The sequence below is a fragment of the Papilio machaon genome, chromosome 12, assembly GCF_912999745.1.
Source record: "Papilio machaon chromosome 12, ilPapMach1.1, whole genome shotgun sequence".
Classification (NCBI taxonomy): Eukaryota; Metazoa; Arthropoda; class Insecta; order Lepidoptera; family Papilionidae; genus Papilio; species Papilio machaon.
In genome coordinates, this window is record NC_059997.1 from 7,767,030 (window position 1) to 7,782,525 (window position 15,496).

Sequence of the window (15,496 nt, forward strand, 5' to 3'; positions counted from 1 at the left end):
AGTGAGATACAAACTAAAGGACAATCAAATTAAAATAAAGATAATTATTTGTCGAGCTTACCTGTTTAGGCTTTAAAATTATTAAAGTTAAGCTAGCATTCATTTAGAGTTTCGTATAAAAATCTGAACAAGTTTGACGTAAGGCGTAGAATCGATTTAAAGATAGCAACACTGGTAGCTGGTAGGAATGAAAAAAAAAGCACAAGGCTTGGCAAAACCAAGTTAGTAAAAAAATAGTCTCGATCCGAACTTGATGAGAACAGTATGTGTACTTTCTTGTTATAATTTTGATAAAATATAATACGTAACACGTTCGTAATTTTGGAGTAGTTACTATACAGTAAATGTTATGTGAAAATGAACTTAATAACGAAATTTTAAATAATTTTTATGATTGGTGCGATAATTGTGTTGTAGTGAAAATGAATGGTAAAATGCATAGCGAAACCGGCGCTTTCTCATCTGATGGCATGCGCGCCGAAATATTGAACCCTTTCGTTCATAAATTGGAATTAGATAACACATACGACAAAATAAAGGTAAGCTTGATCAACTTATTACCTTGTTATTGAATTAATTATAATACAAGGTAATCGCTGTGTATGTAAATAGATTAGGATACAAAAGTGCTTTCTGCGCAGACTCCGCTTTCAAGTTTTAGAATATATTTTTTCATGATAAAGTAAATAAAAAATTAATGATATGATAAGCATGTTTTTATAACATATTCGTTTATTACCTTTAACACTTAAAATGTTCGTGGCTTAAATAACATAAATTGGATTCCGAAATCAATTTCGAATGAAACATGCTTAATGTTTTTTTTACGTTCTAAAACAAATGGGTATATGTTTAATTTTGACATCAAATTAATTAAAATAAAATATGTAGTTTTTTGTATTTAATTCCCTCTATTGTTTGGAAAAATAAAACTCCTTTAGAAGATTTTATTAAGATCTTATTTGTTTTATAGTCATTGTACTTGCTACGTTTGTGTAAATCCAAATTGCAGTCAGTTTGTTGATAACACACGATCAATAATGCGTCTTTCCAACGCAATAGTAATAAATGAATCAATAATAGTAGAGAGTAGATTTGCATAAAGTCCACAAGTGATTCTTTTTTAAATCGAAATTATAGATTTAAAAAAAATCTCTGTCAGTTGTGTTAAAGGCCAGCTACTATGTTAGGTGAATCCAAGGTCAAATGTCGAAAAACTAGAACTAATAAAGTTCTTGTCTTTTTTATCATATGACAATATAACTCACACCCGCAACTGTAAGGAGTAGTTAGAGATTACGGAATTTTCATTTGGCGTGGTCTTGGTACACCTGGTTGTCTTTGGATAGTCGCTCTCGGCCTTCTTTAACCGATTTTTCCTAAAACGCTTAGTTCTACTGTAATCCAATAGTTACGGTTATTAATAGGTAGAGTAGAATTGTCTCTGGCCTTATTTCCTTCACTTGAGGTCTGTATATAAGGTTTTTTTTATAAACCTTAATGTTGGCTTAATATTTTACGGCCGGTCGCTGGTCTGAATCCACTTTTGAAACCAGTAAAGTTTTTTTAAAAGAGTCTACGAGAAAAAAGTGTGAAAATATGTAAGTTAAACGACTCTAAGCGAGAAAAATATCGCGGTCCCGTGGATTCTCACTTATTCAAGTACGATTGTATATTTTAAGGCCAGTAATCCACATTAAATTCGTTATTGCTACAATAATATGCGTTTGTACGATGAACTTTGTCAACATAATGTAACTCAACTAGAAAGTTGTAAGCAACGGTCAGTTCTTGTAAGATATTAAGGTCGAAAGTGATGCGCTTACGTTATGTTAGTTATACTTGTTTTTGCACTATTTGATATAATATAACTAGCTGTCGCATGCGACTCTGCGCGGCATTAAAAAAAACTTAATAAGCAGCCTAGTTGTTTGCCAAATTTCATCAAGATACCTTCAAACAGACATCCATCCATCAAAATATTCGCATTTATAATGTTAGTAAGATAATTATGTATTATTTTGTTATATTTGAAATAATTTTGGTGTCGTTTTGACGATTTTCTGTATAAGGTCGCCAAAGATAGCATATAACAAGATTGTTTCGTACATTAATATGAGTACATGGAAAAAGAAAGTACATCAAATTGTGTGCAGTACAGCAATAGAAGTGGGCATTGAGGGAAAGTTGTTTTATCTATACTTCATTGCGATGCCCATGACACACGCGCAGAAATGGGTGACCATATCCTAGGAGATTACAAGGACTGTCCATAGTTATAAGTTGAACCCATTGGAATGGTTGCTACTGTTAATTTTGTCTCAGTTTAAATTTAAGTTGTAATTTTATTTAATACTTATAAAAAACAACGCTTTTTCAATTTCAATAACTTGTCTTTTAAGATGTTTAGTGTGACATTATTAATAGAACTTTAATACCGTTTAATTTGTTAGAGTTTATTTAACTTTATTATTTTATATAGTAACTAGCTGTCGGCTGCGACTCCGTCCGCGCGGAATTAAAAAAAAAATAGTAGTCTATGTGTTCTTCCAGACTATGTTCTACGTCTGTGCCAAATTTTATCAAGGTCCGTTAAGCCGTTCTTGAGATACCTTCAAAAAACATCCATCAATTCATCCATCCGTCCGCCTTATATAATACTAGCTGTGCCCGCGACTTCGTCCGCGTGAAATACTGTTTTCGTTAAGCATTTTTTTTAAGGATTATTATTTTACTTGACCGACGTGCTATGCGTTGATCTATGGATGTAGACATAGAGATAGGTGTGCCGCGACCGCACCAAATGTAGGTGTTTGGTCTCTACCTATCCCTCTGGGTTACGGGCGTGAATTTAGTAGTTGTTGTTGAGGTATTTTATTTAAACTTATAAAAAATTACAACAAAACAAATGGAACTTACAAAATATTCATTTACTCTTATGCAAATTTTCATCCCCTATTCCCTTATTATATTGCAACATTAAGGGTAAAACTTTTACAAACTTTAAATGACCTATTTATTAATATCAAATTAGCAGCCTAAAAAAGTTAGAAGTTAGAAGCTTATTCTAACTGTAAAAATGACGATACGTCCATACAAATTTTCACCCCTACTTTTACCCCCTTACAAACCCTCTTTCACGTTAAAAATTAATCTTTGTCCTTTCTCAGGCTCTACGCTAAATATCAGTAAGTATAATAGTAAAACATATTAAACAAAACATTCATTAAAACCTCACATATTGCGAAACAAATTTTCATCCCCTATTGTTATTTATCACCCTTACGGGTAAAATTTTTACAAAAATCGAATTTCTTATTTATTTATACCAAATTAGCAGCATTAGAAAGAAGTTTCAAGCTTCTTACTGTAAAAATTACGTTACTTCCATACAAATTACCACCCCCACATTCAACCCCTTACAACCCTTTTTTCGCGTTAAAAAGTATTTTTTGTTCTTTCTCGGGCTCTAAACTAAATATCGGTAAGGGTAACAGCAAAACATATTAAATAAAACATTCACCTAAACCTCACATATTCCCAAACAAATTTTCATCCCCTACTGTTATTTAGCACCCTTCAGGGTAAATTTTTTACAGAAATTGAATTTTATATTTATTTATATCAAATTAGCAGCCGTAGACAGAAGTTTCATGCTTCTCACTGTAAAAATGACGATACTTCCATACAAATTACCACCCCTACTTTCAACCCCTTACAACCCTTTTTTCGCGTTAAAAAATAGACTATGTTCTTTCTGAGGCCCTAGACTAAATATTCGTAAGGGTAACAGCAAAACATACTAAACAAAACATTCACCTAAGTCTAAAATATTCCCAAACAAAATTTCATCCCCTATAGTTATTTAGCACCCTTGAGGGTAACATTTTTACAAAAATTTAATTTCATATTTATTTCTATCAAATTAGCAGCCTTAGAAAGAAATTTCAAGCTTCTAACTGTTAAAATGACAATACTTCCATACAAATTACCACCCCCACTTTTAACCCCTTACAATCCTGTTTTCGCGTTAAAAAGTAGCCTATGTTATTTCTGAGGCTCTAGAATATCTGTGTACCAAATTTCATTTAAATCGGTTCAGTAAACAATAGTAGGCGACACTTCCATACAAACTTTCACCCCCACTTTCAACCCCTTACAACCCCTTTTTCGCGTTAAAATATAGCCTATGTCCATCCTCAGGCTCTAGACTATCTGTGTACCAAATTTCATTTAAATCGGTTCAGTAGTTTTGGCGTGAAAGCGAGACAGACAGACAGACAGACAGACAGACAGACAGACAGACAGACAGACAGACAGAGTTACTTTCACATTTATAATATTAGTAAGGATTAGTGAGATTATAGATGTCCGTAAATTAATTTGGTGACACTACATGTTTGTCAACATACGCGCACTACAATAATGACGTAACTGATCGGAGATGAAAGTTGATACGATAATTGTTAAATTCCTATTTACGTAAGATAACGGAATCATAGCTACCTGTTGGGCATAGCCAGACGATGATCTAGGCTAGGTCTAGGGAGGGCATCTACTATTAAAATCTTAGTCTTGGTCTTTGGTCTTATTTGAAGTAGTTTTACATCTATTTTACATTTTTCAATCCTCCAGGGGAAAGGGGGGCAGATACCATCTATCGCCCTTATTTTCAGATTGTTTCGATTTGAAATTAACTTCTAGTTCATAGGGAGCCTAATTTTATTCCAAGTTACCTTTAAGAAAGGATGGGAAGGGGAAGTTTGATGGTGGAGACGCATAGAGAGGATATATTCTCTTTCTGTGCGTTCCCTCCTCTGTCGATTAAAGGTAGGCAACGCATCTGTAATTGCTTATGTCTATGGACAGAGGTCGCTTCGCTATTTAGGCGTATTCAGGTGACCGCTTGCTTGTTTGCCACCATATGATATTTAAAAAAAAAATGTTAATTTGTTGACACTAAGCACGATCCTTCTAAATTTAATAACCTTTAATACACAATTGTTTATTTAATAAAATAGTAACGACATAGGAATAAAGCTGCGATATGTCTTAGAATTAGATTTAAAAAAAACACATTGTATGACACAAGAGAAAGTTCATACATGTTTAAAATTTTTGAGCACAACTAGAGTTTACGGTCGTGTGACGTATTGCATTGAGGTTGTTGACCTCTTGCATGTCAATTCGCTTCTCAGTATTATTTCTGCTGTCAGTCTTACACCATTTAACATTGGTTAACCAAAATCCTTGTATAAAATGTATTGTTTTTTCTGATTTGTCAAAAATTATGGGAGAGACGACTATATGTTTTTACAGGGATTTTGGTTCACACACGATATGAATGTCTTGTGATTTATTAATGTCGGATTATAATCAAGTAGATTTGAGGTTAGGATTTATTTTATCATACAGGATGAGGGGAAGAATATTAACATCTTTTCATTTAACTGTTGGTTTCCACTGTTGAAATATCTGTACAGAAAATATCGTTATATCTGTATCTTTACCCGTCTGAAATAAGGGTAATGTTTTTCACGCGTAAGTCAACTTTTTTATTAATCAGGAAATCAGTAACAATCAGTTACAGTTGAAAATAAGGAAAAAATTTCTGTCGAATGTACATTAACTTTTGAACTTTCAATTAAAGGTAATTATTGTTTTTGTCAAGAGTAAACTTGTATTAATATAGTTGTCTCTATTTTATCAAAGTTAATGAAAGGGATGGCGATGTGTAATACATGTGTCACGTTAGTGGAGTTCTATGGTTAAACTGCTTCGATCCGGATTACCTTTACTTCGCATGCCGCAGCTTTTTGCAATAATGAATATGATTAAGGTGATTTTGTTCCGTCTGTGGACTTCTTTTACGCCAACTTGTGTGGTTACTTTCTAAAATGTTTTGTGCACAAGCATGCTCTGATTTTTGTTTCTGATTATTTCTTTGGAATTTACTGTGGATATAAACTGAGCGTCGGTGGACTTGACTTGACTTGCAATCTGCATGTCTGTATCAAAATCTGTATAAAACATATCGTCATCTCTGTCATTATCTTTGACAAAACAGAGATAAAAATATGTTTGAAACGGAGATTTTTTCTCAGAAAACCTACAGTAGGTAATGTTACAAGATAAGAATATGTTAGTATGTAAATTAAGCAAATATACTTCGTACTAAAATAATAATAGGCCTGAAAAATTATAGATAAATTGCGTGTGTGGTAACACGGTTAAAACAATGAACGATCAAATTTAACATCATTTATAACTTCAAATTTTCGTGGTTATTACTAATATATTGTTCGTAGGAAACGGGATTCATACCACGATTGGACACTTTAGAAGAGTTACACTTGAAAATGACAGATAGATGTGGGAGATAAAAACCTAATATGTCGATACCACATAACGCGGAAAATGACCCTATAAAATATCGAGTATACGTCATATAGAAACCTTTTATGGAAGTTGTTTTAGAAATAGAATAGAGTCTAGGATAGCCTACATTTAAGTAGATTAAGCCGCTAATTCTTAAGAAGTTACAAGTGGTGTTTTGCTTCTAAAAGCTGCTAAATACTTGGCCAATTATTTCTTATTGTAAACCTTTAGTGAATTACTAGCTTTTACCCGCGACTCCATCCGCGCGGAATAGAAAATAGAAAACGGGCTAAAAATTATCCTATGTCCGTTTCCTGGTTCTAAGCTACCTGCCCACCAATTTTCAGTCAAATCGATTCAGCCGTTCTTGAGTTATAAATAGTGTAACTAACACGACTTTCTTTTATATATATAGATGTATGAAGTAATAAAAGGGTGTGAGATTTTAAAGTTCATTATTCTTTTTCGGGTCGGGTCAGGTGTGTCATAAATTTTAATGAGATGTTAATTTATAACAGTTCTGCATAAACCTCCGTGAAACTTCCACTTGTTGCTTCATTCATTTAAAGATTTAAAATTCGTTAATAATTTGCATTACTGTTTGGTATAACAGTTTAAAATATTGTATGAAAGTGTTAAAAGGCATTTAAATCAAGTGTATTAAAAGCGTATAAAAATAAAAGCTCTAATTTTATGAGAGAGACAGAACAAAAATGTTCTGTATCTCTTAACGTAAGGATTGCTGCGTCCATGTGGAATAATTTTGTGGCAGTTCGACTTTTGTGGCGATTTCTTGTTGTATGTAATTGCATTAAAAGATCTAATCAACCATTTGTAACGCTTGCTGGGTTATACAATTGAAAACCATGGACTACCTAAGCATATCATCTCTCTCGTACACCTTGAAAAAAACTTAAATAGCTATATATTCTTGTATACTATGTGGTTTTTATTTAAAACAAGCTAAAATTCTTATTTCAGACGGCGATCTTCACAGTGATATTGCTGCCGTTCAGGGTAATTGTGATTTTATACCTGATCGTGACCGCTTGGTTCCTCGCCTGCATCGGACTGTACGGTCTCAGCGAGGAAGACCTGAGGAAGAAACCTATGACAGGATGGAGAAGGTGAGGAAACAATCTTCTTTCGATTATTTTGGATAAGAAATTATTTAATGTTTAAGTTATATTCGGACCACTAATGGTTAGATTAATTTGTAATAACAACAATGTAAAAAAACCTCAAGACAAAACTTAGTTATTACACGTAAATAGTGTAGTTTAATTTTAATTAAATAATTTAAACTTCACTAACGAAGTATAAAAATCATGTCAACTATTTATTCATTAATGTAACGAAGATTCCTACATATCTTTGCAGTTTTCAATTTAGCTCATAATTCTTTACGATGCAAAACCATTATTAAAGATTTTATTATCCTTAACATTTCAGTTATCAGAGCCAATTGTCATTTTGAATATATGTTTTATGTTAACGTCTCTATGGTTTGGTATTTGCATTAGCGGTGTTGCAAGGTTATTTTAAAATTAGTAAATGCATTTTTAATATCAGTTTTCACCTTGACTGATGCCAATTTCTATATCCAATTTACAGAACATTACATTGAGAAATCATAGACATATAATGTAAAATGTTGATATATGTAAGACAATTCCCCTTTGAGCAGAATCTTCAAAATGTGTTGGAATTAAGATATGACAAGTTCGTGACATAAATAACAAGTTGTCACTTCAATACATTTATGACTTTTCTGCAGTGAATGCTTTCCTATTGTCTTTCTTTAAGATTCAGGTCTCTATAAATTTTAAACCTTAAAATTGTGGCCTCATATTTAGCGGACCGGAACATTGTCCTAAATATAGTCACTCGGATGTGTTAAGAAATTGGTTCAAGGTAACTGACAATATTCAAAATCAGCGTGAAGGTCTCAGTACTGTTTACAGAAACGTGTCTAATATTGTTTTTTGTTATGATCTGAACGAGCCGGATATCGTTTTGCTGTCGGTATATTTTGGGATATGTTTTTTTTTTTCTAAATTGTAATTGTAGTTCTGATTCTTGGTAGGTTTATTTTAGCAATTAAAAATTATAGTGAATTAAGTTAGTTTAGTTTTTGTCTTCAGTTAAATTTATCATAAAGGTTTCTTCACGTACATTGTGTGAGGACATTACCTTAATGATGTTACCTGTCACATTTGACCTTGATGCTGTTAGATAAAGGTCATGTTCCCATCCATAACATATTAGATACTTTAATGCTTGGGAATAAGGTCGTCGTTCTTTTGTCCGCATAAATCAGGGTCTTTGCTTGTACAATTTCGAAATTCTAGTGCTCGGTGCATTTTAATTTTGCAAGTTTGTTTACTTTTGTATGGAAGTTGGTATGACCATAGCTGCTGCTAAAAATGCTGTTGGCAGCTAATCAACAGCTTGAAACTTTACTGCGAACTGTTTGTTTTCTTTCTGTATATGGCAGCTCTTAGAAGACAATGGGAAGTTTGTCTAAATGTGAAATTTATAAGGGCTTCAACAGTCAACACCCGTAACTGTAATTGATGTATACGAAATGAGTTTAGAAGATACGATAGTGGCACAAATAACTCAACTCCCGTTACAGCAAAACTTTCATTAACTTTGCTCTGTTGAAATGATTAATCACACTTTGATTTTTTTTTTTACTACGTCTAAGTACCGTTTTTAAACACACACTTATTGAATACGTGAAATTGTAATTTAAAGTGATAGACTGCGTGCTTTACGTTTTGTGAAATTTGATACAAGTTTTGTTTTTCTCGAAGTTATTGTAACAGTAATTAGAATTAATTATTTTTATTTAAAAAGATCGAATTCGCTTGTTTCTTGTTCACATTTAGCTAAAGATTATAATGTGACCTTGAAATATATAAAACTAGTTCTCAGCTTTTTTGTTTACATTTATACGTGATCTGTAGATTTGTATCCGTATTTACGATTTTATATGCATACTAATAGCATTCAGTGGATGCATGAATGAGGTTTCGGTTTCGTAACATTATGTCCATACTTTGATGCGTCCTATGTAAAAGTTCCAACGTAGCAAATTGATGATTTTTACGTTAAATGCTTCGTCTTTGTCTAGTTAACAACATGCACTAAATAAAAATACACATTTACAGGCGTTGTTTTTTTGCTAAAGTAAAAGGGCCTATGTGGCACCTTTTCCTATATGGTTGAAACTTTGAGAGCCTCTCCTGTAAAGGCCTTTATTCGTAGGAGCCATCGAGTTACAAGGCTCTTATATCACTTCGACGTGCGATTTTCCTTCGGCCTATTTATTTTGTGAATCCTATTTTTAGAAAAAATAGACACATACGATACAATTATATTAACTGTTGCATAATATTAATGTCTCCTCGTCCTATCGTAGCTAGTAGAAAGCAAATTATTGTGAAAGTGCTCGGTGACCATTCTTCCGCATTTGTCGCACTGTCTCCGTGATTAGAATTGTTAGTTTTTTTTTATAACAATTACTTAAATGTTTCAAGGTGTAGAACTTTTTTTGTTTGTATATTTATTTTTTATTATATTGATGTGTTTTGGTATAGGATTTAATGTAATTGCTATTTTACTAAATTACTTCACTGACTCCGTAGAAAACTTTCCCTGTTGTTTATCGCGGTAGTCTATTAAATGTCACGTCCAATAGTAAAATCATAGCGAAACAAAAACAAAAAAATTAAACAAATGCTTCGTGACGATGTTTTCTTTTTATATTGGTTCTAATATTAAGTTAAAGGACGTAAAGAGTTCTGGGAATGGAATGATGATAACACTAAATTTTAGTTTTCAGGAAGATCTTGACTTTCTCCTTTCTCCTGGTTCTTAAGAAAGCCAGTCGCGTCTTCTATCATGGTTTTTATTCATAAAACGCATCTCACATTTGGTAACGTAAACTAACAGGCAATATATTCTAGCAAGCTGCGGTTCTATATATTGTCGCTGATGCGGCTGGTGGTGGTCGCGGCGGGCTTCCACCGGGTGCGCGTGGTGGGTCGCGACCTTGCGGCGGACAGCTCGCGGGACGCGCCCGTCATCGTCATCGCCCCACACTCCTCCTTCTTCGACGCCATTGCGATCGTCTGTCTGGGGGCGCCGAGCGTCGTCGCCAAGGCTGATACTGCGAGACTGCCTTTTATCGGACGTAGGTTCTTAAGACGTTTACATGGTGCGTGATTCCAGGCTTGGGCCACCATAGGTCACTCGAAGTGTCTATTATAGTTTTCGTTGTGTATCGTCTTTGTTCGTTTTTAATCTGCGGAATTACGCACCGTGGAAACACACCTTTACGTAAGCATTTGTCTAGGGTTGCCGAGCCTTGATAATATAGACTTAATAGCTTTTTTACTGAAAATTCTCCTCTTAAAAATAATCGACGCAATTGTGCGATACGTCCTACTACTACTTTAGACTTAGTTTCTAATTCCTTTTTCTGCATTTTTCTTGCAAATATATGTAGATACTCTTATGTTTGTACGTTAATGTACACTTATCTGAGTTGAACGCACTGTTAGCATACGATTTGATCTCTGACAAGCTTTGACAAGGCGTAGCTTTTAGTGGTCGGGTTAAGAGGTCTTTTGTCGTATATTTGTCGTGTGTTGAATGTCGCACTCGAATGTGTTTGATACCGTTGCCTCGTAGTGCCAAAGTGACGTCTCAACATTTGTGACCCCCTTCGATATAGTGAAATGTACACTGATGTAAAACGTTGGTTTCTAAGCCGTAAAAAATTATAAAACACGTGTACAAGCATCTGTGACAGATGTATTCGAATATGAAAAAATAAGGAAGTTGTGTAGAAATTAGCGTTTTTTTTTAATTCTACTAAACTATGCCTAATTGTCTACTTGAGTTAACTATTCAATAGAAAAAAACATTGTTATCAAGGCTTTGTTAATTCAATTTTTAAGTGAACAAATGCTTACGTTTATCAGATTGTTTGTTAGTGGTTTGCAGTAGTGTTATTGATGTACACTCGTCTACATAAGTAAGTAGCAGAGCTTTATAAAGTTATGCCTTTTGTAAGCGACTGTACAGACAGCGATACTTCAACCGTTACATCGTAAAATATTTACACTAGAAATATTGCTAAATGATTGATTTTGAATAGATAAAACAATTTTATTTATCTTTTTATTTAAAAATTGTGGTTATTAACAAAAATAAATAAATAAATAAAAAAGTGGTAATTTTAATAAATTGAATTTAATTTACAAATTTAAAATGAATTTAAATTACATTTCTTTTTGTAAATTAAAAAATCATTTTTAAATTATTGTTACAATTTATTTTAAAGTCGTCAGAATGAAATGAGGAATCAATTTTGTAACAATTCATACTTGAAATTGATCTTTTAGCAGTTAGAGCTAGATTTATAGTGTGTTTCCACTCGCGTAACAGCTATGAAACATACTTGTATCTTTGTCTTATTCATACAGTATGATAGAGATGACACCATGTTTTTATTCAAGTAGTGGAAACTCATCCTTAGAAGTACCGCTGTCTCTTTCATGCTATTGCATATTGTTCTGGCACGTTTTATTCACACATTTTGTTCTTTTGTTCCCAGTTGTTTTGTCCATTTTCGTGTTTTGTAAGCTTGTTTTGCGTTTACTTGTTTTTGTTTTACGGTTTTGTTTTGTTACTTTGATGTTTTGATTTTCAGACAATGTTGTGTCGAATTTCGATGTAACGCTTGTTTGCATGTGTTTAAAATGCACAAATTGAAATTCTTACTGCAAACGGACTCGCATATATGTTAGTACATTTACAGTTGGTTTCTGAGACCATAAATTTTGTATAACATATATCGGAGATAACAAAATGTTTTAAACGGAGATTTTGGTCTCAGAAATCCACGGTTAGTAGTTTATTTATACAATAGATCGAAATTAGAATGTAGAAGTACAGGAACAGATGGAATGAAGTCATTGCCGTGTATATAGGAGAGGTTGCCGCACCTGCTCTTAATATGTCTTATTACCCATAATATTAATGTAATTTCACACTACATATTATATTTATGATCATATTAGCTGTCGCCCGTGACTCCGTCTGCGAGATTAAAAAAAAACCTAATAAGTAGCCTATGCGTTAATCCAGATTACTTTCTACGTCTGTGCCAAATTTCGTCACGATGCGTTGAGCCGTTCCGAATATAACTTCAAACAAACACTTCGACAAACAATTCGCTTGTATACTATTAGTAAGATAATTATGTAAAAACTTATTGCTCTAGTTTGTGCACTTATCCTATCATCGAGGAAATCCTTATAAGGTTATAAATTTTGATATTTTTATCATATTTTTGCTCACTGTCGAAAACAAATCATTTTACGTTCGTAGTGTAACTCTTGAAGGCGAAGTAAACTCTGTTTAATTGTGGTTGGATGTTGTGTGGCGAAGGCATTGCTTGCCGCATAGTAGAAGAACCGTTAAATCTTGGAAGGAGGAAACCTTTAAAAAAAACGGTGACCTGAAAAATATAAGACAACCTTAATCTATGTAAAAAAAAACAATGTTTTTGTCTTGGTATGTAGAGACTTTTTCTTAAAACACACGAAAATCTTTTTATATGTGTAATAAAGTACGTAAAATTGTGCAAAATTTACGTAATTGTGCAATTTGTGTTAACCCAAAATCATGAGCAATCATGAATATCGTCATCAGCTCACTATACGTCCCCACCGAGGGGCTCGGAACCTACCCCAAGCTAGGGGTGACTAGGACATAGTCAACCATGCTAGCCCAGTACGTTGGTATTCAATTCATTCATGAACAATGAAGATTGATCACAAACGATCAGAATTAAATTATTTAAAATATCGTGAGACATTCTCATTAACTTGTATAAAAACGGTTAAAAAACTTCGGTGAAGACAACGGACAAATATACGTGAGTGTTATAGCCGTTTTTATATTAGGTCCTTACATATGAAATTGGCGTTTTGTATGGGAGGAACAAAAAGTCGAATATTTTTTAATATAATATATTTAATTAATCAAAGTATGAACCATTATTTTCTATGCACTTTTGCCATCTCATAGGTAGTTCATTGATCCCTTTACTAAAAAACCAGTCGGACGGGAATCAATAAAATCTTTGAAGGCGATTTGGACTGCCCCATCGGAGTTGAATTTTTTCCCTTGCAAGAAGTTATCCAAATTTCGAAAAAAATGGTAATCTGTTGGAGCAAGGTCCGGGGAGTACGGAGGATGTCTTAGACTTTCCAATTGAAGCTCTTCTAATTTAGTAGCCGTCTGTTGCGCAGTGTGTGGTCTAGCGTTGTCGTGAAGCAGCAGTGGCGTGGAGCGATTGACCAGCCTAGGTTGTTTAGCCGCTAGCTTTTCCATCATGGTTTGCAATTGCTGACAATAGACATCAGCCGTAATAGTCTGGCCAGATTTGAGAAAACTGTAATGAACAATACCGGCACTAGTCCACCAAACGCTTACAAGTAACTTTTTTGGGGTTAATTTTCGCTTGGGGCAGGATTTGGCTGGCTGGCCAGGATCCAACCATTGCGCTGAGCGCTTCCGATTATCGTAAAGAACCCATTTTTCATCACAGGTAATGATTCGGTTTAAAATACCTTCATTATTGTGCCGGTTTAGTAATGTAACGCAACAGTCGACGCGCGTTTGCCGGTTTGCTTCAGTCAATTCGTGAGGTACCCACCTTTCAAGCTTTTTAATCTTCCCAATTTGCTTCAAGTGAATTAAAACAGTTTTATCACTAACATCGCAGCCTGCAGCTAACTCGGACGTGGTTTGCGATGGATCCGCTTCCACAATAGCCTTCAACTCTTCATTATCAACTTGAGTCTCAGGCCGTCCACGGGGCTTGTTCTGCAGATCGAAATTTCCAGAACGAAAACGTTGGAACCAAAAACGAACTGTGTTTTCTTTTGCAACACGACCGCCATACACATCATTCACCCTTCGAGTCGTTTCCGCAGCACTAGTGCCACGGCGGAACTCGTACTCGTAAATAATGCGATATTTTAAGTTTTCCATTTTGTAAAATGAGTGACGCAAACAGAAAAAAACAGAAGAAAAAAAACAAATGAATGACGGTCATCGAACCACAAATACATGAGTCTATAGCTGTACAAATTTGAATTTGGAATTCCTTACCAAAGAGGAGCAATTCGTGATTAAAGTGGCCAGTACGAAAAACGCCAATTTCATATGTAAGGACCTAATATTAGTTAATAATTAATCACAATTGAAATAAAATAAGAAATAGTACATTAAACTTAAATACAACACTTAAATTAATAATTTCTATGCTGCCAGTTGTATAAAAATGGTACCTACATTGATTTCCTTTATTCATTTTTATTAGTTGGTAATTAAATTGAATCTAGACCAAATGGAATGACAGCGTGAAGCAAGTTTGATTTGCGGACCCGTTATACGGAAATAGACTACGTTTTTAATTTACATTTATTTTATTTAATATAATTAGATTTATTATTATTTTTTATTTGTAAATACGTTTTTAATTTATAATTAATTTTTATTTAACGTAATAACATTTATGAAGATTATACGATTTGCTAATTGTTTAAGTTTTTAATTATTTTACAGATATCTAATTTTTGTAGTTATTCAAGTAGATTGTAAAATTGTTCATATTTAAAAAAAAATTACATATTAAAAAAAAATAACACATCAACACAACAAATTATACTTCGAAAACATTTATAAAATTTCCAAATTGACAACTTCATTATCGAAACATATTGTTATTACTGCTTTCAAGTAAATAAGAGAGAATGAAAGCATTTTGTTTGTACACAAGTTTTTCAACATTTAAAAATCTTCAAAATGCATAAAATGTTCAAATATGTTATTTAAAAAGTTATTAATGTCTTCTGAATTACGTGAATTCTGTGAATCTTGAATACCAATACAACGTCGAATGCTGATAAATGCTGAAAATGAAAAATTATAGGAAAAAGTTTAATGGCTCCAAGAGATATTAAATTTCATAGAACTTCGAAGTTTTTTGCTGTTTATATCTGTGACTGGTCTATTTTATTTTCGTAGTTTT

At 33.4% G+C, this 15,496-nt stretch overlaps 1 protein-coding gene across 2 annotated transcripts in view; it reads left to right on the forward strand.

The window, feature by feature from the left end:
• The first annotated feature begins 244 nt into the window (after positions 1-244).
• LOC106716089 (lysophosphatidylcholine acyltransferase) overlaps positions 245-15,496 on the forward strand; it is a 29,015-nt gene continuing 13,763 nt past the window's right edge. Inside the window, exons 1-3 of one of the 2 annotated variants that reach the window (XM_045680214.1) lie at positions 245-539; positions 7,360-7,505; positions 10,353-10,579. In XM_045680214.1, coding sequence (XP_045536170.1) covers positions 345-539; positions 7,360-7,505; positions 10,353-10,579 — 568 coding nt within the window. In that variant the 5' untranslated portion in view covers positions 245-344. The remainder of the gene's footprint in view (positions 540-7,359; positions 7,506-10,352; positions 10,580-15,496) is intronic. The other variant, XM_045680215.1, reaches the window with a different exon arrangement.